This window comes from Canis aureus, chromosome 2, assembly GCF_053574225.1.
Source record: "Canis aureus isolate CA01 chromosome 2, VMU_Caureus_v.1.0, whole genome shotgun sequence".
Classification (NCBI taxonomy): domain Eukaryota; kingdom Metazoa; phylum Chordata; class Mammalia; order Carnivora; family Canidae; genus Canis; species Canis aureus.
In genome coordinates, this window is record NC_135612.1 from 29,757,474 (window position 1) to 29,784,170 (window position 26,697).

The following is a 26,697-nucleotide window of genomic DNA, read 5'->3' on the forward strand; positions in this document are numbered from 1 at the left end:
AGGGGTGAGAAGTTCCAGGATTTACATAGTATTATGTACTTAGAACCTGGCCAAGTTTTGAATCTGTTGAGACCTTTCAAGAATGTTCAGGGCCCTGGCTCTAAGCAAATTTCATCAGCACAATAACCAGCCCTTTCTTTTAACCCTTGCACTTGCTGAGGATGTTTATTTCAAATAGCCAGACCTGCCTTTGCCCTGCTGGCAACCAAGGCACCTCTGACATCCTACATGGGCCATCACATGGAATGTGGCTGAAGAAAACTCCAAACTCAGTTACTGAAAATTATATGAGGGAATCACCTATCAAAGCAGTAAGGGGACAGCCATTCATTTCTGCTGCAGATAATGCACAGTTGAAGAATTAAAACGAAACCCCTCTTTTTCTAATCCTATCTATTGTGAAAACATCGAAAAGTAGTCTTTTATATCAGATAAAGGGCTAGTTTCCAAGATCTATAAAGAACTTATTAAACTCAACACCAAAGAAACAAACAATCCAATCATGAAATGGGCAAAGGACATGAAGAGAAATCTCACAGAGGAAGACATAGACATGGCCAACATGCACATGAGAAAATGCTCTGCATCACTTGCCATCAGGGAAATACAAATCAAAACCACAATGAGATACCACCTCACACCGGTGAGAATGGGGCAAATTAACAAGGCAGGAAACAACAAATGTTGGAGGGGATGCGGAGAAAAGGGAACCCTCTTACACTGTTGGTGGGAATGTGAACTGGTGCAGCCACTCTGGAAAACTGTGTGGAGGTTCCTCAAAGAGTTAAAAATGGACCTGCCCTACGACCCAGCAATTGCACTGTTGGGGATTTACCCCAAAGATACAGAGGCAGTGAAACGCCGGGACACCTGCACCCCGATGTTTATAGCAGCAATGGCCACGATAGCTAAACTGTGGAAGGAGCCTCGGTGTCCAACGAAAGATGAATGGATAAAGAAGATGTGGTTTATGTATACAATGGAATATTACTCAGCTATTAGAAATGACAAATACCCACCATTTGCTTCAACGTGGATGGAACTGGAGGGTATTATGCTGAGTGAAGTAAGTCAGTCGGAGAAGGACAAACATTATATGTTCTCATTCGTTTGGGGAATATAAATAATAGTGAAAGGGAATATAAGGGAAGGGAGAAGAAATGTGTGGGAAATATCAGAAAGGGAGACAGAACGTAAAGACTGCTAACTCTGGGAAGCGAACTAGGGGTGGTAGAAGGGGAGGAGGGCGGGGGGTGGGAGTGAATGGGTGACGGGCACTGGGGGTTATTCTGTATGTTAGTAAATTGAACACCAATAAAAAATTTAAAAAAAGAAAAAAAAGAAAAAGAAGTCTTTTTATCCCTGACTCAAAACAGTAGAGACCCCAAGGAATAAAAGCAATATACGACATACATAAATTGCTGAAGGCAATGCAGTTTTCTTGAAAAATTCTATAAAGTTCTCTGAAGCTAATACAAGGATACAAAAAAAAAACCAAGGGCTTTAAACTTCACTTATATATTCAAAAATCCTTAGTAATATTCCTCACTAAAGACTGCTAAACTAGCTGAATTTCCACTAGTTTGACTTAAAAAAAAAATACTTTCCTAAGAAAGTGACTGTTTATCCCCACATTATTATTTCTTCCTCTTCTTCTTAAGATTTTATTTATTCGTGAGACAAAGAAAGAGAGCATGAGTGGTGGTGGTGTGTGTGGGGGTAGGGGGCAGGTTGCAGAGGCAGAGGGAGAAGCAGATTCCTTGCAAAGCAGGAGCCCGATGTAGGCTTGATCCCAGGACCCTGAGATGAGGATCTGAGCAGAAGGCAGAGGCTTAATGAGCCACATAGGCACCCTTCCCAACACTATTTCTTAAAGCTCTGTATCCATCAAAAAAGTTACTTCCCTAACCAGGGTAAACCCCAAAAAAGCCTGCCTTTGTGGTTTACTTCCATTTTACTTCCAAGGATGGCAGAAAAAAAAATTAAGTTTACAAATGGTTTGTCCTCTTTGGATGTAAATTAAGTAATCAAGATAAGTATAGTCATTTTCAATGAGATGCTATCTTATTTTTCACTGAGCCTGAAACCATCATGAACTCTGGGTTGGCCAGACAGAGAAACCGTGCCAAGGACCTTCTGGCATCCATACAGCCTGGAGCTGCTAAAGACTGCCCCCACTACCTCCAGGGGCTATAGGTTGACAAGAGTTTCCTCGCTGCCCTTCTCTCTACTTGAGGGGGATAGTTTGAAGGAATTGGGGTCTGAGAGTGTGGTAGAGTGGGGCTGTGCAAAACCAGGCATGAGCTAAGGCCCTAATATCCCCAGACGTCCCAGAAGCAGAACATCCCACCAGCACCTCAATGCCTACACAATCCCATCTCAGAAGTGAGCATCATGAAAAGCCTGCTTTTAAAGCATATACGCCTGTAAAGAGACTTAAAATTTCTTGAAAATACTTCCTCACGTGTTGAAGTGACAAACAGACCTCATGAAATTGCTATCATGGTTACACAGCAATTATTAGGGTTAGCATAGTAAATATACCCATTGGTTTGCCCCTATTCATACCAATCCAAGCAGGAATTTATAAATGTTAAAGTACTAAATAGAAACTAATCCTTAAAGGCTTACTCGTAATCTCAATTTAAGTACATGAAAATTATACAGTACTCTTCCTGGAGTATGATTTTAAAACTGCTGTAAATAGTGGAAAATATTGTCAAAACAAGAAATGCTTTCTCATTTATTTCATTTAAGCAAAGGGCTCCTAGGTTAGATTTGGCCATTTAACCAACTACCATCACCTGTTTAACAGTTTCAAAATCTCTGGGGTTCAGCTAGGAACCTGTGAACAGCAGCCTGATGACAAAAGCTTCTATACAACACTGTTAACCTTGTGTTCCTTCTTATTTTGCTACCTACCGTAATTTGAACTGTGAGCGAACTTCCCCGTGTTCTATTTGAATCAGTTCATTATAGCAAGCAATTATGCTGCTATTCTCCATAAATCTCTGAAAAGAAAACAAAGATAACAGGTAAGACATACAATTACTTCTTAAGTAGTCAAATGAATTTAGTTTTTCCCACCCCAGGTAACTCTGTTACATAAGACAACTTGAGAAGTTGAAAGGAGTTGAGATAAAAAAAAAAAAAAATAGTAGTCAAGCTGTTTGCAATGCTTGTTTAAATGTATGAGAAACAGACCAGATTATACTATATATTTAACTCCCTTGATAACAAAGGTGGGGTAAAACTTCATTATGAATACTCACAGGAAAATAAACACACAAGGGCACAGGCTACCTCCTCAATCTCGTTAATTACTGGAACACGTTTGCTTCACATAACACTATGCAAGGTCTTCTAAAACCCAACACTGGACATGTTCAGCATGTGCCACTGAATGAATGATCCTTTTCAAGGCAAGAGACCCCGCCTTGCTTACTTCCTCATCTTCTGATTGCCAACTGCACCCTCCTCTTCTGTCCCACCCCGCCACCCCCCCACACACAGACACACACACTTCCATGCATCTAAGGTGGATGGCTTCTCCCTTGGGGAATAACTCAGGTCACCCACTATTCCAGGGGGAGGCTGGTAGGGGGTAAGCAAAAGGGTGAAGCCGTGAACACACACAGAAGAGAAATACTTTCTCTTTTTATTACAAAGCACAGCTAAACATGGTTAGGTTCAGGCTGAACTTCTGGATGGGTGAAAATTATGTAACAGCCTGTAGCCAAGCTCTGAGCATTGTTAGTGGATGCTTTCTAAGATACTAAAAAGGATCTGTGATAAAAATAAATTTCAAAAATATTGCATTAAACACAGTTGGGCAGGTTTCCTTTTTTAAGACACAAACTTTAGTAGTTAACTTTTGTTGCCTGTTTTTAATTATAAAAGTCAAGCACATTAAGATGTATAAATTCAGAAAAATATAAAGAAAAAAACCCCAAGTCACTGATAATGTCAAAAGCTAGAGATATCATTACATTTGGTTTATTTTCCTTTTTTAAAAAAATAAATTTATTTTTTATTGGTGTTCAATTTACCAACATACGGAATAACACCCAGTGCTCATCCCGTCAAGTGCCCCCCTGAGTGCCCATCACCCATTCCCCCCCACCCCCCGCCCTCCTCCCCTTCCACCACCCCTAGTTCGTTTCCCAGAGTTAGGAGTCTTTATGTTCTGTCTCCCTTTCTGATATTTCCCACACATTTCTTCTCCCTTCCCTTATATTCCCTTTCACTATTATTTATATTCCCCAAATGAATGAGAACATACACTGTTTGTCCTTCTCCGATTGACTTACTTCACTCAGCATAATACCTTAGGCTCCAAAGCCTATATGTATGTAGATACGTAATACATTGATCACAATATATAAAATCAGTATATAAGATCATAATATATTTTCACTTCCACTTCTAATTACTAACTTACTGAGATTTTATTTTTCTTTAGATCCAAGAACTAAACATTGTAGTATTTAGTGAACAATAGCTTTCTACAGGTGATGGTTTCTAAACACTGGAACCCTTGGTTTGTACATAGCTGGCACTTAATGAGTGTGTTTGTAGTCCAAAGGCACAAGATTCTACTACCTCTCTCTGGAGGATTTTCCAGGCTATACTTAACTCATATTACTGAAATGATGTGAATGAATCAAAAGTAGTGGCCTTCAAACTTCAATATGCTATGAATCATCAGGCATTCTGCTAAAAATGTAGATTCCTGGGCCCTACGTTCAGATATTTAAGCATGTTTCTTTAGGCCAGAACTTCTCAGAGCATTCAATATGCTCATTTGCAATGTTGCTAGTGTACACTGTGTATTTCCAGGGGTGGGAAGAACAAGAACAGAGTTCTCACTGATTTCCCAAGCTTATTTGACCACAGATGCCTTTTTTTCCTGGAACATCAGTGCTCCACGGTACAGTTTGGGAACCACTACTTTAGTGGCCCCAATGTGGTATTTGGGGTTAAATAACACATTGTTCCATCTTAACTTTGTCATGACTATGAGCTCTGGCAAACTATTTAGTTATTTTGGGCCTGTTTCCTCCTCTGCAAAAATGGAGAAAATATTAAATCTCTCGAGTGTAGATTAAGTAAATTCCCTCAAATGGAGTCTGACAAATAATCCATCTTAGCTCTCCACTTTCTCCTCCATGGGAAGCCTCCTCAGGAAAGAGGGCCAACCTATGTACCCCTGACAGGCCTAGCTTGTTGCAGTTCACCTAGTAAGTGCTCCACGAACACCTGTTAAGTGTCCTCTCAAATAAAAAGGAGCACAGAAAAGTTCATAGAGATGGTGTTGCAATTGCCCTTTGCTAAGTGCGATACTGGTTTGTCAAAGGCTCGGAGGGCACTGAGCACCCTGCAATTGGCAGTCTACACGTGGCTGCTGAAGCTTCCAAGAGAGCTGCTGTGGACTATCTGTTCCCGGATCCCCATTCGGGGACCCACAGGCTGATGCAGTGGCCAATCAGCTAGCAACACAGAGCTGAGCTTCAGCAGATGATTTCACACAAACAAAACAACCCAGAGATGAGAAACAACCTCAAGGAAGGCAAGAATAGCTGGCGTGTTTGCAAGGGTGCTGAGGGAGAAAGCTGCCAAAGACAAGATTTTACCCAAAAAAGGACTCTAGCCACCTGGGGCAGCTTTTGCTGATCCCAAGCCACAGTAACTCAGGAGGGGAAAGGCTCAGTAGGTACGGTGTGCTTCCCACAAAGCAGCTCAAGCTATCTGGGGGCACCCTGACCTGGCTGGCACGCGGCCTTGGTCAGCCCCAGCCTAAAGATTACCATGTGTTCCCTGACAGGTACCATTTGTCACGTTCCCAAGAAGGTTGCTATCTAAGTAGCTGACTGCAAAAAGCAGCACCATATCCCGACAAAGGAAAATGAAACAGCTAGAGCAGCACTAACAGGTTACAAGACAAAAAGCAAACAGGGGACTTTACCTCCTTAATCTGCTTAGTGGCATTGGCATGCAGAGAGGGCCAGGTGTTTCTCCTGGTATTAAGTGTGCGATCTTAGCCCTCCAGCCAATCTCTAAACCAATCAGAGGCAGGATCAATGAACTAAAAGCTGAATTCCAGGACAGTTAACAGCACCTACGAGGCTCCTCATTGACAGGACCTACAGTGTATCCTGTCATTCTCTCAGTTCCCAGATAATGAGGAAAACCCCGGCATCCTCACGCTCCCAGATATCCTACCCCACAGGTAAAGAACAATGTTGGTATGTGGGTCAACATTTAACCTAAAATTTAGGAAACCTGTGAATAATTCTACATTGTTTCTCAGAAAATGAGAAAAAAATATCTCAGTCTCAGCCACACGGCTTGACCATTTTCCTTTTGCAACTTTCCATTCCAAAACTCAGAAGCACTGTCTTAGGCATTCTCATTAAGACACGGCACCTAAGAATAGTGTCCAGAACCAAAGCACCTTTGAGAAAGGCGATGGGAAAAATTGCCAGGAGAGTAAGTGACGCTGCTAAAGAGAAACTCTCAGGCAGCCCCGGTGGCACAGCGGTTTGGCGCTGCCTGCAGCCTGGAGTGTGACCCTGGAGACCCGAGATCAAGTCCCATGTTGGGCTCCCTGCATGGAGCTTGCTTCTCCCTCTGCCTGTGTCTCTGCCTCTCAGTCTCTCTCTCTCTGAATAAAATAAATAAATCTTAAAAAAATAAAAATAATGAGAAACACTCATTTCTCCCATATAGTGAACCAGTCTGCGACTTCTGCAAGCACTGTGACTTCCACACTGAAGCATACCAAAGCGCAAAACCACCACGTCACACAGGCAGTTCCTGCTTCTCCCAGGTCTATGACAAGGATTTTTTTTTTTTAAACCCAAGATAGCAAAGCAGTATTATATATCTGGATCTAACCTATTGGGTGTCTCCTGAGCCTCATGGATTTGGAAGTCCATTTCTCTCCCCAGATTCATAAGTTTCCAGCCATTATTGTTTTAAGTATACTTTCTGTTCCTCATTTTTCTCCTTCTGTAATACCTATAATGATAATATTATGTGGTTTTTGGTTTGTTTGGTTGGTTGTTTTTGGTCCACTGTGTCCCATGATTACCGTAAGCTTTCTTCACTCTTTCTTTTTTCTTTATGCTCCTATAATGGGGTAATTTTCTATCCTCCAGGTCACGGATTCCTTCTTCTACATGGTCAAGCCTACTTTTGAAACCTGCTTCTGAATTCTTCAGTTATTGTGTTGCTCCATTCTAGGATTTTCCCTGTTCGGTTTTTTTTTTTTTTTTTTTGGATGGCTGCTATTTCCTCAGCAAACTCATTTTATTTGTGCAATTGTTTTCCTAATTCCATTAGCTATTTGTGTTTTCTTGCAGTTCACTCAACTTCCTGCAGAGGATTATTCTGAATTTATTGCCAATTCATAGATCACCATTTCTTTAATGTCAGTTACTGGGGCTTTATTAGTTTCCTTTGGTGGTGTCCTATGTACTCCATTTTTCATGATCCTTGGTTCCTCATATTGGTATCTGCATTTGAATAACTGGGCTAAGCTTAGAGATGTTATAGGTTTGCTTTGGCAGAGACCATTCTTCATCAGTCAGCTCAGTTTGGGTTTCTGAGTGTGATTTCTGGTAATGACCTTGGGCAGGGGGAGCCTGCTATTATAGCCTATTTCAGGGCAAGGCAAGTGTTCAAACTCTCCGGAGGAGTTAGAGGTGTGTGCTACTGGCTGAGGACAGCTACCTAGGACTGCCAACTTGGTTCCCTACCCAAGTGAAGCTATAGGATGGGTTTTAAAGTCAACTGAAGTTCCTGGTCAGGCTTACTAGATGGTCAGGTCTGGGGACTATATTCAGTAGTAGACGAAGCTAGGAACTGGCAGGGAAGCAGGATGGGACCCAAGAGCTGCATAGCTCATTTTTTAGCGACCCAAATTAGGCCAGAGCGTGCACTGATTTCCTGGCCAGGTGAAGCCACCAGGCTTGCCCTATACTCTGTGTCCAAGTACCACTGGATGTAGGGCTGCCGAATGGGCCATGCGGCTTCCTGTGTGCTCTGGTTAGGTTCCCAGGTTGGACAGGCTAAAGGCTGCACTCAATGATGAGTGGGGCTGTGAATTGTTTCCTGCCCCCAGCACAGTCGGAGAAGCAGCTCTAAAGCTAGTAAAACTTAACTCAAGCAGACCTGCTTGCCTTGCCAAGTTCCCTGACTGAATAGGGCCAGTGGCTTTGTTATGCAAACTATCAGTTCTGCTGGCCTGCCCCTCCACTCAAGTGCTTTGGGGCCACACAGCTGCCAGGAGTTATCCTTAGCCATTCTGGGCAGAAGGGGCTGGAAGACACGCCAAAGCCAGTGCGGCTAGGTCTCCCCTTCCCTACCTGGGCAAGAAGAGGAGGGGTCACTCCAGGCTACTCTGAATTTTCCAAACGTGCTCTGCAGGTTGGGAGAGGCTGGGAGCTACCCTCAGCTTCAGCTATGAATTAATCCCTCTGCCTGTGCATAATAAGTAGCACAGAAACACTCCAGGCTGGGTATGGCCTTTATTCTTGGGACAATCAGCTCTGCGTGCCCCCCTCTTAGCTCAAGAGCCACCTGGCTGTATTGTTTCCAGGAGTTGTTGCCAGCCCTTCCGGTCAGACAGGGCCTGAGGCCACACCCCATGGTGGCTGGGATTCCATCCCTTGCCCTGGCAAGCCATTTATAGAACCAGCCCAACTCCTCATCTGAGGATCCAGATCCAGTCGATCTGTATACTGCAGAGTTCCCCGGTCAGAGTGCACCCGTGACGCGGTTTTTTGTTTTGTTTTTGTTTTTTGTATATTTTTTAATTGGAGTTCGATTTACCAACATATAGCGTAACGCCCAGTGCTCATCCTGTCAAGTGCCCCCTCATGATGCGGTTCTGCGCATGAGCAAAACCACCGCTTGGGGTTACTACTTGGGCACCACAGGTATGAGCCTGGTGGGCCAAGAACCACATGCTGGTTGTTGCCAGCCCCACCCCCCTTCTTGGTGACAGTCAGATTCCCAGCGGTTGAGACACACGGACCCCCCTGCAATTCCTGTGGCGCAAGAGCAGAAGAGGGGCTCCCACAAAGCAACCCTTAATGCTGAGGTAAGGGAGCTCATTGTCACCACGGGGTTCTCTTTCCATTAGAAGATGAGGGGAGACTTCTCTGTATGGGTTCGCACTGGCCCAGGGGAGCAGGCACTGTGGAACTTTCTTGTACCCTGCTTACACAGTCTGACCTGGTCTCTGCAATGCAGGGGGTACTTGAGCCTCAGTTCCCTGCCCCAAGATTCTCTCAGCAGTCTCTTGTTCTTGAACAGTTACTGGTCTTGTGAGGAGGGAAGTCAGGAAGAAGTGGAGTCTCTGTTAGTGACATCACCCCTGGAGTAATGCATCTTAAGCTTGAACATCACTGTTATGCACGTAGCTGTCACTCAGAGAACTTCTCTCTGCTGTCATTTACCATTTAAACCAGGAGTTCATTTCAAAAAAAAAAAAAAAAAAAATTAAACCAGGAGTTCACAGATGTGAAAGCCATCGTGGGCCTTTCCCTGAGGTACAAGCTCTGGCCAGGCCCTCATGATCACAGAGCCCTGGATGCCAATTTGGTGGACTTAACTCTATCTAATACTCACGTATATTGAAACTCACTGGCTGGACTCATTTAAGTGAGGTCACTTTGGGACTACAGAGTTTTGAGCTGGTACAGTAAGATGTGTTTTTAGGCCATTTACAGTTCTGTAACTAGGATGCATGAAGTTATGAAGGAAAAAGCTTGACTAGCAGTTGCTTGTTACCCTCCTGAAAGTTACTTCCTTTCCCTCACAGTCCTGGAACTCAACTCCCCTAAAGCTTATCCATGGCTATATGGCTGAGCTGTTATGCGACAGTCACAGGTGAGGTGTCAGTACGGGAGAGAGATGTCGAGTTACCTCCTACATACATACCCTGTTGAAGCCTGCATGCAGGAGAGGGAGCACTGAGGTCTCTTCACGGTCACCCGATCTGCAGCAAAGCAGAAAATCCAGTCACTCAGCAGATACAAACCAGGCTTCCTCACACTGAAACATGGAGAGAGAGCCATGAGGCAAGCAAGCATGGCTTTTGCTCCAACTGTGGCTTCCTGACCAGCATGTTCTGCCTTCCGGGATGTATCTGCCTTCCGGGCTCTACAGCTGCCTTCCAGATGCAAAAAGAACACCAACAGTAGAGAAAACTCTAGCAGTGTGCCTGAAAGCATCACCACAGGTACACATGAGTGGCCATTTCCAAAGTTGGGCTGTCCTTGAAAGTTCCACCAAATGGATGGGACAAGGCAGGTGCAATGTTCATTCCAGAGACCATTCTGTCCATTATGCTGCCCCCAAACCTTTTGGAAGCCTAACTGGAACCCCAAGACCTGGCTGGGTCCAACTCTCAATGTGAGTAAGACAACTGGCACTTTGGCTAAATGGAAAAGAAGGGTCATCAGGAACGCTGAGTTAGAAGGGAAAAAGAGGAAAAAACAGATCATCGTCCCTCATTTCATGGGAACGTTTCCTACACTGAGCCTACAGCTGGGTCTCAGAAATTCAATTTGAGTACAATGTCTTATCCTGAAGACATGCTGTAGTTGTGCTTCCATCATTAAGAGAGAAATGGTGTCCCTGAGGTAGCCAGCAAGTAATATGGAGTATATACCTTGGAAAACAGAGAAGGAAAATGAAATAAAAGATATTGGGTGGAGGACCAGGTAAAGAACAGGAAGAGAAATCTTGGTGCTTGTCTGTGGTATTGTGTATAGCTCACACCTTCCCTATGGGGGCAAAGCAGTCCTCCTCACTTTTCTACTCAGGAACTCCAGGCTCTACCTTCTTCAAATGATAAATGAAGAAGGGCACAAAAAGAATCTGAAGGTGTTAGTAACATTCTGTTTCATAAGTGGGGTTGTACAAACTCAGTATTTATTTTATTATTGTTCTATATCTATATAAAATATTTTATTATAAAAATAGGGGGGGAAAGGGTGGAAAATAACAAGCCATAGCAATTCATTATTTGTCAAGGATTAGTAAGCATTTTTGCTATGTGATTAGGAAAAAAAAAAAAAAACTGTTTCACTTTTGGGTCCACGGAATGAGCCAGCCTGGGAGGATGTGGCATGTGGCCTGGTCTACCCCCAGTAGCCATGCACAGGACTTGGATACCCTACTAACACCTCACAGTACCCAGAAGACAAAATACAAGCAAGGGGATGAGGAAGCTGAACACACCTTGGTCCCCCTCACTCACTTCCCTTGAGGCCTCATGTCCCACCAGGATAATGAAGCGGTATGAAACCAACGGGAACACTTTTCCTCCTTTCCTTGGCCCAGCGCCCATTGTAGGAATCAGGTGAAGAAACACAGACCCAAGGAATAATAGCTAAGGAATAGTCTTTGAGTAGGGTAAAACTCTGAAGCCATGATTTCCTCCAGTACGAATATGGCTTTGGAATGCAATATTTCAAATCTCCCTTGGGCCAGGCTTGCCTGAGGGGAGACCTGAACTTTCCTGTCTCTGTGGCTGGCTTGTCACAGAATCGGTGCCAGGTGCCACAATGGGGCTGAGTCCAGTAGGTCTACGTCCTTATCAAGGTATATACTCCATATTACTTGCTGGCCTTCTTCTCTCTGGCATGAAGGATGGCCATTAAACAAATACAAATTATGATTCTGCAAGAATTCCAATGATTGTAGCTTGTACAAACAACTTTTCCTTTTAGATCTTTCATTATAAGGGGTGGCCATTTCAGACAACAACAAACCCAACAGAGCTGCTTCTCATCCCATAGTTTAATCCTCCTGCTTTGTCACCTTCCAACATTGGCAAACATCCTACCATTCTGCTTCTAGACACAGAACAGTCCTGGCCCAAACTATACAATCCTCTCCTTCCAGTGCATTTAGTGCTTCATCATGCTCATGCTGTAATTATTTTCTTCTTTAGTGAAAAACAAGCAGGCTCCCACATCTTCTCTTCAAAGAAAAAAGATAAGTAAGGACTAACTCTCTCCAGACACCTCCCTCAGATTTTCCCTCCATTTCTAGCATGTGATGAGTACAGTACCTCTTTCTTCCTCAGGTGTACTAGTATGGGTTAATAGCAATTAATCTAGGGAGAAATCTAAATATTTCCAGAAACTTGCAAAACCAATAACACCCCCACAAAGCGAGATCTCAGGTTGGTGCTGTGGGGCCAAGGGCATGCCCGCTGCTCTGCTGGCTCAAAGACTAGATTCCATGAGACACATGTTTCAGAATGAACAGTACTAATCCCAGCTGGGGATGAACGTGAGCTTACGCTTGTGAAACCACCGCAAGGATCACCGTGTGCTCGGAAGGATTGGTGGCCCGAATCGACCTGCAACGAGAAGGCTCCGAGTCAAACCAGGTGATCTGGGCTTTGGGACAATGAATGAATGCAGAATTTCACATTGAAAATAGCACAAAACCCAATCTTCCCCTCAAGAGAAAGTCTGAAAACACATGAAGACAATGAAGAAAGATGCCCTTTGTAGATTAGGACAATCTCTTTGTTTTCCTTTAAAAAAAAAACAAAAACAAACAAACAAACAAAAAACTTCTTTTTTAACGCCTGGGCAGTTGTCCAATGGGTCAGAGCTGCCAATTTTCCACTTCAAAAACTGGCAAATTCCACTTACATTCCATGTTTTCTGACTGAAATTCCACTCTCCAAAGAAACTGGCAGTCCTACAGTTCTCCAGTTATCAGTTTGTACTTAGGGAGCTAATTGTATTGGATCTTTTTTCTTTTAAAATAGTGGAGAGCTCAGAAGGATGACCTTATAACTCAGTCACTGGCAGCTGGACACACTAATTCAGGCTGAAACCTGTAAGAGTGGTACAAAGAGCCACCTCATTTTGGGAGGTTGTTCTGTTGTTTGTGCTCAGATGCTTTTAACAACTGGGTCATGAACTAAAGCTGGGAAACACTGCACTGCAGCCACTGTCACGGTTGTGTCTTTTACTCCATAGGAATTTAACAGGATTAGAATATGTAAGGATACAGAATTTTGAGGTCTGTGTATCTTCTTACAACATGTGCTATTGTATGCTGCAGCTCAGATTCTGAATCATCCTGGTCAGGGCTCGTGAACTGGATGAACTATTAATAAAGGGCCACATACTTGAATCTGAGTACAAATAAGCATGCTTGTTTTGACCCATCTCCTCAGTCTGGACTCTGTTTATTTTGAGATCCCTGGGAAGAGAACCATCATCTCCAAGAACAGAAGGCTCAAGGCTGCTCCCGGGTAATTTGTGAAACAACGTGTATTTGTTGATTTTTCTAGCTATTGGCATTTCAGCTTTTCTGTGCTTCAACATGTCTGTACTACTGCTCCCCTACAAAAAGCCAGCTTGTACAGCTTCATTTCCTTCAACTCTCAAATTTCCCGTCCTTTCTCAAAAAAGGTACTTTGCCAATTTCCTATTCCTTGAGACCTCACTCTGTTCAGGGTGGGGTGTGAGGAAGGCTCAGGGAAGTGACCAGCTCTTATGGGCAGTAACAGTTCCCCTGGTAGGTAAATGGTATTTGAACAAACTCCCTAAGTTTAATGCCTTAACTCACTGTGGGACTAGAGGAGTAACTCAAGCCCCCTTTTGAATGCTAGCACAGACTACTTCCAATTCAACCAGCCCACAGCACAGGGCTTGGTAAGATCAAGATACAATTTTTTTCTACCTAAGAGCCAGTTGAATTCTCAGCAGAAATACCAGTTACCATCTAATGAAAAAAACCACATAGAGGTATGCCCTACTCTCTAAGGCAAATACTAAGCACTTCTCACATTTGTACAGCCTCTTCCACCACAGTGAGATGTCAAGGCTATAGTGCTAGGCTGTGTTCTAGGAGGTGAGCCTCAAGAGGCTCAAACACTGTTACGAACATAACTGGGCTGGAGCCCATGCTCCCTTAGCTTCTTCTGAAACTGGCTTCCATTTTTGAGGTTGCTCCCTGCTGCTTATCTCTTCTTTCTCATTCCTCCAAAGGAACTGGTATGGTCAGGGAGACCCGGACCTCTTCCTGGTTGAGAGGACAAAGAGGGACTGGAATAGGTGGGGCAAAGGTGTAAGGAAGCATGTTAAGCCAAGGTCCAGTCTAGCTCAAAAATCCAGGATCTTGGACCATGGATGACAACAAAGAATGTACATCTGCCAGGAGTGGGTCCCTAACTCATCTTAGGGGGACATGTACTGGAAGCCATGCATTCAGGAATCTGGTTGCCCTTAACATAAGCAGTAACAGTCAGCAAGTACACTCCCAGATATACAGCCTGGCTTCTGATCTACACAGGTCCCCCATAGGAATACATTTATTAGATAGCAAAACTAAATTTCTTTATATTCAAGGAAGGTTACAAAGCTTTATCTGCTTAATTTCATCTTTATCTGAAGAAGAAATTTTTCTTTTTTACACCTGAAGCTGGTCTTAAATCATTCCATGTATGCACAAAGGATTGTGGTGTTACTACTATAAAATCATGTAAGAAAATTAAGTGAAGGCCAAGGAAAAGTAGATCTAGTTGTAAAGGACCAAATTCTTTCCTGTAGATCGCTTAAAAAGAAAACAATATTTCTTAATACTGAAAGTATCACCCCAATATTTTGACATATATATATATATATATAATAAAAAAAGGAAAATATTTCTATCCAGAACAATAAGCTTATTTGAGACCAGTAAGACGTTTTAAAATAGGTTCTGTACGAAAAATTCTTCTTTGGGAAACTGAAAATGATCAAAGAATAACAAGGCGATGCCTATGATGAGAAACATCTCTTAATCCAATCATTTCTTGTCAGGGTGCCAAAGGATCTAAGAAGCCACTTCGTTCACTTACTAATATTCAAGAAAATTCCAGCTCCATATGTAATTGGAGTCTGTGTTGGTCTAGCATTTAATTAGTGACCTCTTGCTGTCTAGCTTCAAAGCATATGAGTGCATTTATTTATGAATAGGTATGCATTTTCCCCCCTGGAGTATAAGCGTTCCTGTAAACAAGGGGGGAGTTTGGATCCCTGGAAGCCTTTCTGCTGCAGTAAAGTGGCTTGCCTTTGCTCCACGACTGCTATAGGATCTACCCATCTGTGTCAGGAAGAGAAAAATGTATATTTCACACATTTCTGATGTTCATTTTGGGACAGAATAATTAAGATTAAAATATCTGGTTTAAATCCATACCATATCTGTATAATAAGAACTGTGTGAATTTTAATGTCTCTTGTGTGTGTGCGTGGAATATGAGCAATACTTCGGGGGGAAAAATACCTTGACATTTTTAGACACACCAAGCTCACACCTCTAAATTCACTGGAACTCAAATGTGGAAAAACAGAAAAGGTGAGATAAATCCATAGGAGGAGCTACAGCTTTCAGCACAGAAATCTGCATATACTGCTTAGAAACATCAACACATATTTCAGAAATACTTGGGATTGGAACTAAAGACATCTGTAAGTGACTTTCATTTTAAGCTATTAAGTGAACATTTAAGGAGCATGTTATATTTAGGGAAGGTACCTGCACACCGCCTCTGCGTCAAAGTTTTGAGTTTGTCTGTGATCTATTACAATAATTTCATGATGTTTATCTAGAAAGCATTCTAGGGCTGACTCCGGAGTCCGAGCAATATTGCATCTATAACCAGCTCTGTCACAGGCCCACCAGAATCCATCACTCTGACTATCTTCCTTTGCAAAGATCAGCAAAACCTGAAATACACACAGAAAAGTGTCTTATAAGCAATCATCATCCTTACAGATTATATTACAAACAACCCTACAGTATACTGGTTAAAAATGCACCATCTAGAGTTGAACTACCCGAGTTCAAATCCCAGCTCCTTCAACTGGTACCAGTGTGTCTTTGAATAATGTATTTCATCTCTTTGTATTTCATCTCCACGGTCAGATGTGCCACACTAGCTCATCGTGAGACCTGCATGAGCCCCGGGGTGGCGCTCAATCACTCTGGTAGTGGCTGTTACTCATTTTTAATTTCCCAATTGGCTTTGTTGTTAAATACATTAAGCAGTGACGTTATTAACAGGATCATTAATACAGCTTAGACTATGGTTTTCACATACACATGTTCAATTCCAGAATAGGTGGTATTGACCTCCCAGTACCTGGAGTCCAACTCTCTAATCTTAGCAGTTAGATCCCTATAAAGACACCCAACCAGTGGTGGAATCTGGAAAGAATGACCATGCAACAAGAAGCTGATGGAGCTGAATTGAGGAAAACTTGTCTCTTTTTGCCTCACTGAGAAGTATAGCCACTGGAAGGAGGTAGCAGGACTTCACCCTGGCTCCCTCACCAGCCCCTGGACTCCAGCACTCAAAGCAGCCTTACCACCACTTAAATTTATTTATTTATTTGTTTGATCACAGTCTATCTTCTCCACTGGCATGAGCTTCAGGACACAAAGACCTGCTTGCCTTGTTCCCAATTACTCCCACCCCTGTGCCCAGCACCAAGCTGGCACTTACTAGCTGCTCAATAAATATCTGGTGAGTTAAAAGTAAACTACCTTTAGAGTTTCCTGCAAAATGCAAAAGGGTTTTGCTATTATTAGAAGTAAGAGGTCCAACAGAAACACATTATTATCTCAAGATATGGATAAGACATTGAATGTACTTCAGCATCCACCTCTATAAACCCTTTAAACAATAATTAGCAACAAAAGGGTTTTTTTCCCTCAACATGAAAAGTCTTTAAGCCAATAACCAGTATCATTCTTGATGATCAAATATAAAATGTGTTTCACTTAAATTCAGAAAGACAAATTGTCCAACCATTACCATTACATTAAAAAAGTTTTTTTTTTAATAATTGAAAATTGGCAATAGACTGAAAAACAGACACAATAGTAATAGTAAACCTAATGCATCTACCACTTAGCTTCTGCAATAACCAACTCTGGGCCAATCTGGCTTCATTTCTATCTCTGCTCACTTTTTGACTCTTGGGTTAGTTTGCAGCAAAGCCCCACATATCACATCATTTCAACCATATGAATCTGTTGAAGATAAAGACTGTTCAAAAGAAGAAAGCCACAGTGCCGGCATCTCATACCTAAACCTCCCCAATAGCTCCTTTTTTTATATATATGATTTTTTTTTAAGTAAGCTGTGTTTCTTTTTTTTTTTAATTTTTATTTATTTTATGATAGTCACATCCCCAATAGCTCCTTAACATTGTTACTTATCTGAATGTATCATGAACGTCACTTTGTTTTACACTGTTTAAAGCATTTCCTGCTTTCCCAAATGCCATGTTTCCATAAGAGATAGAATATTTTTCAAGAGGATTTTGCCATTTTCTTCTTTGTACATGGCTTGAAATCACACCCTAGTAACACCTAAGGCAGCCATACTTATTAAGAGCTCACTCCGGGCCAGGCTCTATCACTCCTCAGTCCAGAGTCTCCTGTATGTTGCTGACCACAGGGGTACTTCCAGGAAGAAGTGGGATGGTGGCTCTTCCAAGAGATATGAAGAGCACAGCTTGTGGATCTGATAATGAAGAGAAAGCCTTCAAACAAAGCTATTAAGGAGACAGCTCTGGTGAAAAAGTCAAGTAGAATAAATTGCTTTGTGTGTAAAAGCAGTAGCCCTCTCCCTGGGTAGCTGTGCTATTAATACGAAAATCTCCATATAATACAGAATGTTAGAAGTGGAGGTGCCTGGGTGGTCAGTGGTTGAGTGTCTGCCTTTGACTCAGGTTGTGATTCAGAGTCCTGGGGTGGAGTCCTGCATCAGGCCACCCCACAATGAGCCTGCTTCTCCCTCTGCCTCTCTCGCCAGGTCTCTCATGAACAAATAAAATCTTAAAATAAACAAACAAACAATGTTAGAAGTGGTGAGTGCTACTCAGGAGGAGGATCTAAGCGGGAGCAAGAGTGGGTGCTGGTAGCGACAGTTAGTTAAATAGGCCTCACTGACAAAGTAACACATGCACAAATGCCTGAAGTAAACGAACAGGAAGCCAAGTTGATATTTGAAGGGAAAGCATTTCCAGCAGAAGGAATGGCTCCATTGGCCCCTACAGTGGGACGTGTGCCTGGTGTGTTCGAGAAAGTGTGAGAAAGCCAGTGTGACAGAAGGGATGGTGAGAGGAAAAGTCTAGTTCACAGCAGAGGGTTACATCAAGGTAAGTCCATTTGAGGAACTTAAACCAGATTTCATGTGAGAACTCACACAACTGACTCAAAGTGAGAAACTATTAATCATGTATTGTTATTTTCTATAGTTTTGATGCTTTGACATCTAGGGGCTTACTAACCCTAGGGAGACTGTGCCTTCTGAGGGGGGCCCAATTTGTAGAGCTAGCAGAAGACTTGCCTAGGAAAGCACCCTTCAAATGCAAACCAATGCAAAGCCCCTACTCCTGCTACATCTTTTTTTTTTTTTTTCCTGCTACATCTTTTATCACACTTTAATGCATGGAACCACTATCCACCTGCCCTAATCACTCCAGGGCCAAGTACTAAGCAACTAGAGACAATGCTATATATACCCCAGATTCCCTGGAAATGATTCATACTAGCCAAACCTGCTTGGCCTCCCTTACCCATTCCTTTCCACAGAAGCTCCCAAATATGAGAGGCTCTTGCCCATATTTTCCCTTTGCTCTCTCTGCCTCCTGACCAGCCCTGGCGCTATGTGTGTGGTTCTTCATGGCAAGATGTGGTCCCTCCTCTGAGTGACAGACTGTTTAATCATATTCCTTTCCTGATCTGTTGGCCTCACCATACCTGAATAATAAAATCTACTTTTTAAAACAGGGCTATTTCTTTTCTTCTTCTTCTTCTTCTTCTTCTTCTTCTTCTTCTTTTTAACAGGACTATTTCTATTATAAAAGCACTCGTGAGAGAATTTCTTTGGGTGGTGTTTAAAATTCTTCCCATTTAAGGGTGACGTATGGAAATTTTAAATTTCTATATTATACACCTGAAACTAATATAACATTGTATGTTAAATAACTGGAATTAAAATCAAAACTTAAAATTCTTCACGTTTGTTTTAAAAAATCAGAAAAACTAGTTTTCAATAATCTAACTCCTAAGTGAAAAAATCTACAGGAATAGGGGCATCTGGGTGGATCAGTGGTTGAGCGTCTGCCTTCTGCTCAGGGTGTGATCCCAGGGTCCTGGGATTGAGTACCACATTGAGCTCCTTGCAGGGAGCCTACTGCTCCTCTGCCTATGTCTCTGCCTCTCTCTCCCCATGTCTCTCATGAATACATTAAATCTTAAAGAAAACCTACAGGAATAAAAATATATGCATTTTAGAGTAAAGTACTATAGTAATTGCCTTTTTTGGATGTATGCCTATCTCAAACATTTTACCTTTTCTAGGAAAGTGACAGGCCCAAATAACCAGGCTTGGACTCTCCATCCCTATCTCCCAGCACAGCTGGGCTAATGATACTGTTAACAGAAATTTGGAATTTGAACAAAAGAGACACTAAGGCAGGGAACTGAAACCTGTGGCTCAGTAATAGAGATAGTAAAAAGCCTTCAACTCCTGCTGTCAAAGTACTTAGAGATGGCTCACTGCCACACTTTGTAAGCCACAGCTTCTCAACTGCTCTTGAATTCTGCAAGGAAAAAAAAAATTTCACAGATATGGTTGTTTTGGGGTTTTTTTTAAGATTGTATTTATTTGAGATAGAGCATGAGCTGGGGGAAGAAGTAGAGGGAGAGGGAGAAGCAGACTCCCTGCTGAGCAGGGAGCCCAACATGGGGCTTGAACCTAGGACCCCAAATCATGATCTGAGCTAAAGGTAGATGTTTAACTGACTGAGCCACCCAGACATCCCACAAATGTGTTTTTTAATTCGTTTATTTACTTGGTTGTATAAGGCAACTCTTACTTAAAACCAAAGAACAAAACCAAAAAGACCTTTAGCACTACAGTTCCTCTCTGTACTTTACTTCCTAATTACCATTATATAGTCTGTTAGAGGTGGCCACTTTTAAATATTTATTGACCATTCACTGAGGTAACTCTCAAAATTTCAGAAAATATACTTTAAAAATCAGTATTAAAGACATATAAATGAATTTGATTTGTGAATAATACCAGACCCTTTTATTTGCTCTACATAACACATAAAATATTCATTCAAAGAGTAGTAGTTATAATCTATCAGATAAGAACTGGTAGTAAAAAGCTGATAGGGATAGACAGTCTAGTCTCCACTCCTAGGAAGCAAGCAGATGAGACTGTCAGGTAAAGATAAACACAATAAATGTACTGAGTGGTGACCACACTGGAGTATGGGCATGACACTAAGACAAGACTCTAGGTTAGGGGAATGGGCAGAAGGAAAAAATTTTGTTAGATTGATCTAACTGCACTGTCATAAACACATCAAAATTGTAGAAGATCTGTTCCGGGGTGAAGCCGGGGACAATGAGGCAATACCTTCCTTCTGGTACAGATCTGGGTTTACTTGGGAACAGTCTAGGAACTGTAGTATAGGCAGAAGAACAGAAGTACAGGCAATCCTTGCTTCCCATGGAGGGGCCAGACTCTAAAAACAACCACAAAAGGCTATCTTAATGATGGTAAAAATGACTATTCTGGGACCTTGGAAATACTTTCCAAACATGAAAAATTTGTGTTGGTTAATAATCACATAATTAAATAAAGTAAAACATTTTTCAGGACACTGTAAATTAAAACATTAGCAACACTGAAAATCAAAATGTTTTCTTTTTACAAAAAACTAAGGGTAGCTTTAATAGTATATACCTTCTCTGAATTAGATAAATTAGGATACAGAGTGAGCATCTTTTCTATGCCTTGGTGCATTATAAAACCCTAAGCCTACTTCAGCTTCCAATATTTGATCCAATATTTTGTCCTTCCCAATTTCAATGTCATGAAATATCCCCTGAGTTCCATTCATTAACATATAGGTTTTTTATTGGTGCCACTTTCTCTGTGACATTTCATTCTTTTCACCACAATCACTTTCCTCACTGATTTTGATCATCATGGCAAGTTGAACTACATTTGGCTGTAGATCTAGATACCCCAACATGACAGTGGAACATTCACACTGTCTGCTATCTCTTCTCTAACCTCATTTACTTTCAAACTTCAACTTCCCTCTGGCAGTATAACTTCCATTTCTTTGAAGCACTTTCATCTCTGTTGGCTAATTCCCTCTTTCAATGATCTATTGCCATGAGAGAGAACAGATGGCAATAGCTATACACTTTGCTGTCTGTGCTTGAATGGAAGAACAGGGAGCAAAGACCAATTGTGAAGACTAAAAAAGGTGATGTGATTGATTACTCATTGAGACACACAGCTGTTATTTCCATAGTGGTGTGTGGACTCACATGCTAGCAACAGAATCCATATTTACTGCAATTACTCAGAACACCAATGTAATTGTAATCTAAAACATAGGGCAGCCCGGGTAGCTCAACGGTTTAGCACCCCTTTGGCCCAGGGCGTGATCCTGGAGACCCTGGATTGAGTCCCATGTCAGGCTCCCTGCCTGGAGCCTGTTTCTCCCTCTGCCTGCCTCTCCTCTCTCTCTGTCTCTCATGAATCAATCAATCAATCTTTTAAAAAAAGTAAAACATGTTGTTGGGATCTGGTATGATTTATCTCAACTCTGAAATCTGCACACAATAAAACTGTACAAAGCAAAGGCTACCTGTACTGCTTTTCAAATGTAACTATTAAGAACCCAAACTCCATACAGGGCCTCCCTCCTTTGGCAGAGAGTATGCTACCTGAACCTTCTTAGAGCCACAGTGTTTTATTCATCCCTCCATCCGAGCTAGATAAGGGCTAATGCAGGGTAGAGCTAAGAGAATCAAGTGCTTGGGTCTGGCATGAGCAGCTGCAAAGGGGTAACACAGACCACAGGTAATTAGGGTATATGTGGGGGTGTCCTAGTGGCAATGACAAGAACAGAGGCCAGGACTCTCCAGACTCCAGAGCAGGAAGAAACTCTGGAGGTGATCTATCACTCCTCACTCCACAGATGAAGACAGCACCTTCCCAAAGTCAAGCAGCAACAGAGCTGGACCCCCATCTCCTAACTCCTCCTTCAGTGAGCTTTCCAAGGCTCCAGTGGTATTCTCTTGCTTTGCTGGAAATCCTTATAGCCATTCCTTTGACAAGTTTAATCAACAAATGTTTAAAAGTACCTTTGAGGAGAGCAATAACTGGTCTTGGATAGTCAAACTAGAAGGTAACTATTTTCTCTGGTGAAGGCTAATTATGAAAAACATGAAGGTAAAACTAACTTTTCCTCAACCTGGGGAACACAAACCTTCATTATTAGTATTTTTCATCAGTAAGAATGGCTCAACGCATCTCCAAACGCATTCCCAATATATACTATTATGCATCAATTTTCAAAATACTTGGTTTGGCTTTAAGCAAAAACTTGTTAACAAAGAGATTCTAAAATAGACCACATGTGTAGATTATATTAGTTGTATGTACACACTAAACCACTGCCAATCTAAGAGGAGGGACAAATTCAGTAGGAACAAATGGTTTGAAAGCTTTATTTAAAGTGCTGCTAATAACAGCTATGGTTTGACAAGAATTTAAGGGCTAGCCATTATTCCCCAAATGAATGAGACCATATAATGTTTGTCCTTCTCCGACTGGTTTATTTCACTCAGCATAATACCCTCCAGGTCCATCCACATCAAAGCAAATGGTGGGTATTTGTCATTTCTAATGGCTGAGTAATATTCCATTGTATACATAGACCACATCTTCTTTATCCATTCATCTTTTGATATGTTGGCAAATTGAACTCCAATAAAAAAGGGGGGGGGCTACCCATTAGACTGGGAGTACATTAAACACAGGATCTTATTCAATAATCCTTCAGCAATTCTTTGGAGTTGTGAATTATCCTCAATTTGTAGACCTGGAAACAAAGGGCTGGAATGAGGGACGCCTGGGTGGCTCAGTGGTTGAGCATCTGCCTTCCGCTCAGGTTGTGATCCTGGGGTCTCGGGACAGAGTCCCATACTGGGCTCCATGCATGGAGCTTGCTTCTCCCTCTGCCTGTGTCTCTGCCTCTCTCTCTCTCTGTGTCTCTCATGAATAAATAAATAAAATCTTTAAAACAAAACAAAAACCCCAAAGAGTTAAAATGGTTAAGAGACTCACCCGTAGCCACATAACTCTCAAGATTTGAACTGAAGTCAGCCTGACTCCATAGCCTGTGTATTCATGTTAATTTTTTGTTTTTACCCTCTAAAATATGGGATGAAAATTCCTATCAGGTCTGCAGTTCCACGGAACTGGCCAGGATAGGTGGAAGCCATGCCTTGGAAGTACAATTAAGGACACATAGGATGGGAGATGCTGGCTGCAGCAAGTTGCCACATCTAAACACTCAATCATTTCACTTAATATGTAAGGATAGCTCCCCATGAGGCCACATGATCACCAATATTTAACAGTTCCAGAAAATCCATAACCATATAATATGGAAGAATAAAATTTGAAAATGAAGTACTGCCTTGGTAGGAAAAGCTTAGGCCACAGCTCTGAGTATCATTTGTAAATCCAGTTGAAAAGCCCAGTAGGAGTGGCAGGAAGGGGAAGGACAGCACTCTAAGCAAAAACATGTCAATTCTACACACTGAACAAGTAAATATCCTTGAGGCATTGATGAAGAAAAGGCCACTTCATTTTGAAATGTTGATATGAATCTATTGCCTCGTAACATTTCCTCTACTTTTAGTTTTCTTGCCAAAATGGGAAAAGAGGACTTTTACTATGAGTCACAGCCACTCACCCAGGAGAGATGTCCTCTATGATACCGTGGTGTACTTTTCTCCAGCACCCCCACCCATTCCACTTCTCACACTGCTCTTGCCAGTTCATGGAAGGCATGCAGAGCTCCATGTTACAGGTCCTGACATAGGAGCAAGTTCCCCCAAGTGAATATAGAAATGTACCCTCAAAAGCAACCACATCTTTAAGTATTATTATTATCAGCAAGTACCTTCCAAGCCCTAAGGACTCTGGCTGATGTAGCTTATTAACATTTTCAGCATGCCACTACACTAACAATAGGTATTTTTCACCAAGTCGAGGGAAAACAAAAAACAAATATAAAAGCTCCAGGACACAGTATGATTTTTCTAAGACAGTTGTAGTATCAGTAGCAGAAGCACAGAAACAGTTAACTAGGTATCATTGTCCTTGAAGCTGGAGTATTAGAAATAATAGAACTGACCAAGCAAACCTCTCTGGGGGGCCAGGGAGCACTGCACAGCCTTTCTTCCCTTGTAGCACCTATTATGGAGCCTTGAACAAACAGATGCTCTGTCAATTGTTTTTGGATGGACTGATGAAACTACATTTCCATAAGACCAAGTAGGATTATGACATCCTTAGTTCTAAGTTGAGCTTGCTTTCTTCTTAAAAACTATCTCTCGATTATTTTCCCTCACTCAGAGAGGGACTCTTGACCACTTCGACCTGCTGTCATTTGGGGACAAACTCATGCAATGGGAATCCAGCAGAGTACACAGTAGCACTAGAAACATTCCTTGCACTGGGTGATGAGTTCACAGTATTCATTTGGTTGTGTCATAGCTTACGAGTGCAAGCTAAAAATAAATCCAAAATTATACACCATTGTTTTTCAGTAATGGAGTATATAGTAGAGCTATTACTGGGAATTTAATCCTGCCAAGGACTAGGTCATATTTGAGCTGACAAAACACAATATCTTTGAGACTGTTATAAAATTTGACTGGCAAGCATGCATATTAAAAAATTACTTAAGGGTAATCACCATAAAGAAAAAAAGAAACACAATCTATAGTTTAAAACAGAAAAAATTCTGAAAATTGCCAATTTGACATAAAACAAAAATACAAAGAAAAGGTTAAGAAGATAAAAATGTAAAATTAATAATATCAGTAATCACACTCCATGTAACCAGACTGAATTCACTTATAGACAAAAAAATCAGGGCAGCCCCGGTGGCGCAGTGGTTTATCGCCGCCTGCAGCCTGGGGTGTGATCCTGGAGACTCGGGATCGAGTCCCACGTCAGGCTTCCTGTATGGAGCCTGCTTATCCCTCTGCCTGTGTCTCTGCCCCTCTCTCTCTGTCTCTATGAATAAATAAAATCTTAAAAAAAAAAAAGACAAAAAAATCAGAATAGATTTTGGAAAGATAAAAGCTATATGCTGCTTACAGTAGGCATATTTAATATAAAGTTATAAAAGAAAACTGAGAATGATAGAAAAAACATACCAGAAAAATGTTAACCAACAGATAAAACAGACTATAAGGCAGAAGTTTGAAGAGACACCTCATTATAAAAAGGATAGTCACCAAGAATATATAATAATCAAGAATACATAGTAACACCACAGACTCAAAAAATCAGCAAATATCAGCAGATACGGATATTGACATAGCCAATGCCATAGAAATCAGTCAAAAAATTAAGATATAGTTTGAGTAGCATAATTAATAAGGTTGAATTAATTCATGTATATGGGGACACCTGGGTGGCTTAGCGGTTTGGCACCTACCTTTGGTCCAGGGCATGATCCCGGAGTCCTAGGATCAAATCCCACATCGGGCTCCCTGCATGGAGCCTGCTTCTCGCTCTGCCTGTGTCCCTGTCTCTCTCTTTCTGGGTCTCTCATGAATAAATAAAATATTTTTTAAAAATTCATGTATATGTAATCTTCTATTCAAATAGAGATACATCTTTAAAAGCTTTCTGTGGAATTTCAAAATTGATTACATATTGCCCAAACAATTTGCAACAAAGAATCAGTAACAAAGGCATCCAAATCAATGGAGGATCACATGGTCTTTTCAACAAATGAAGGTAGCACAACTAGACATCAATATGAGGATAGAATTGTTCATTCTATACCTGAAAATGAACTTGGGATTAATTAGAGATCTAAAATTAATTGTTAAACAATAGTTTCTAGGGGGAAAAAATGACCTAAGAAATCATCTTCTCAACCTGGGAGTAAAGATTCTTAGAATACAAAAAGCAAGAACCTTAAAATAAATGATATATTAGGCTATATTAAAATTAAGTTTTGCTCAAAAGCCAAAGTTAAGAAAATTTATAGAAGAACCAGGTTGGAAGAAATATTCTCAAAATCTGACAAAAGATTTGCCATAGGAGTATATGAAGAACTACAATTCAATGATGTTGTAAAGCCAATCCAGGAACACTTAGGTTGTTGAGCATCTGTCTTTGGCTCAGGGCATGATCCTGGGGTCCTGGGATCAAGTCCTGCATCAGGCTCCCTGAAGGGAGCCTGCATTTTCCTCTGCCTATGTCTCTGCCTCTCTCTGTGTCTCTCATGAATAAAGAAATAATATTTTTTTAAAAAGCCAATCCAATTAAAAGTAAAAAGATTTTGGAAAAAAAAAAAAGATTTTGGGACGCCTGGGTAGCTCAATGGTTGAGTGTTTGCCTTCAGCTCATGGTGTTATCCTTGAGTCCTGGGACTGAGTTCCACATGGGCTCCCTGCATGGAGCCTGCTTCTCCCTCTGCCTATGTCTCTGCCTCTCTCTCTACATGTCTCTCATGAATAAATAAATAAAATCTTAAAAAAAAGATTTAACCAAATATTCACAAAAGATAAAATAATGGCCAA

At 41.5% G+C, this 26,697-nt stretch overlaps 1 protein-coding gene across 7 annotated transcripts in view; it reads right to left on the bottom strand.

Moving 5' to 3' along the window:
• PDE8B (phosphodiesterase 8B) overlaps positions 1-26,697 on the bottom strand; it is a 269,611-nt gene that overhangs the window by 112,920 nt on the left and 129,994 nt on the right. For all 7 annotated transcript variants that reach the window (XM_077867434.1, XM_077867425.1, XM_077867414.1 and 4 more), the window contains exons 3-6: positions 15,565-15,755; positions 12,323-12,382; positions 9,949-10,006; positions 2,923-3,011 (exon numbers count right to left, since the gene is read on the bottom strand). In XM_077867434.1, coding sequence (XP_077723560.1) covers positions 2,923-3,011; positions 9,949-10,006; positions 12,323-12,382; positions 15,565-15,755 — 398 coding nt within the window. The remainder of the gene's footprint in view (positions 1-2,922; positions 3,012-9,948; positions 10,007-12,322; positions 12,383-15,564; positions 15,756-26,697) is intronic.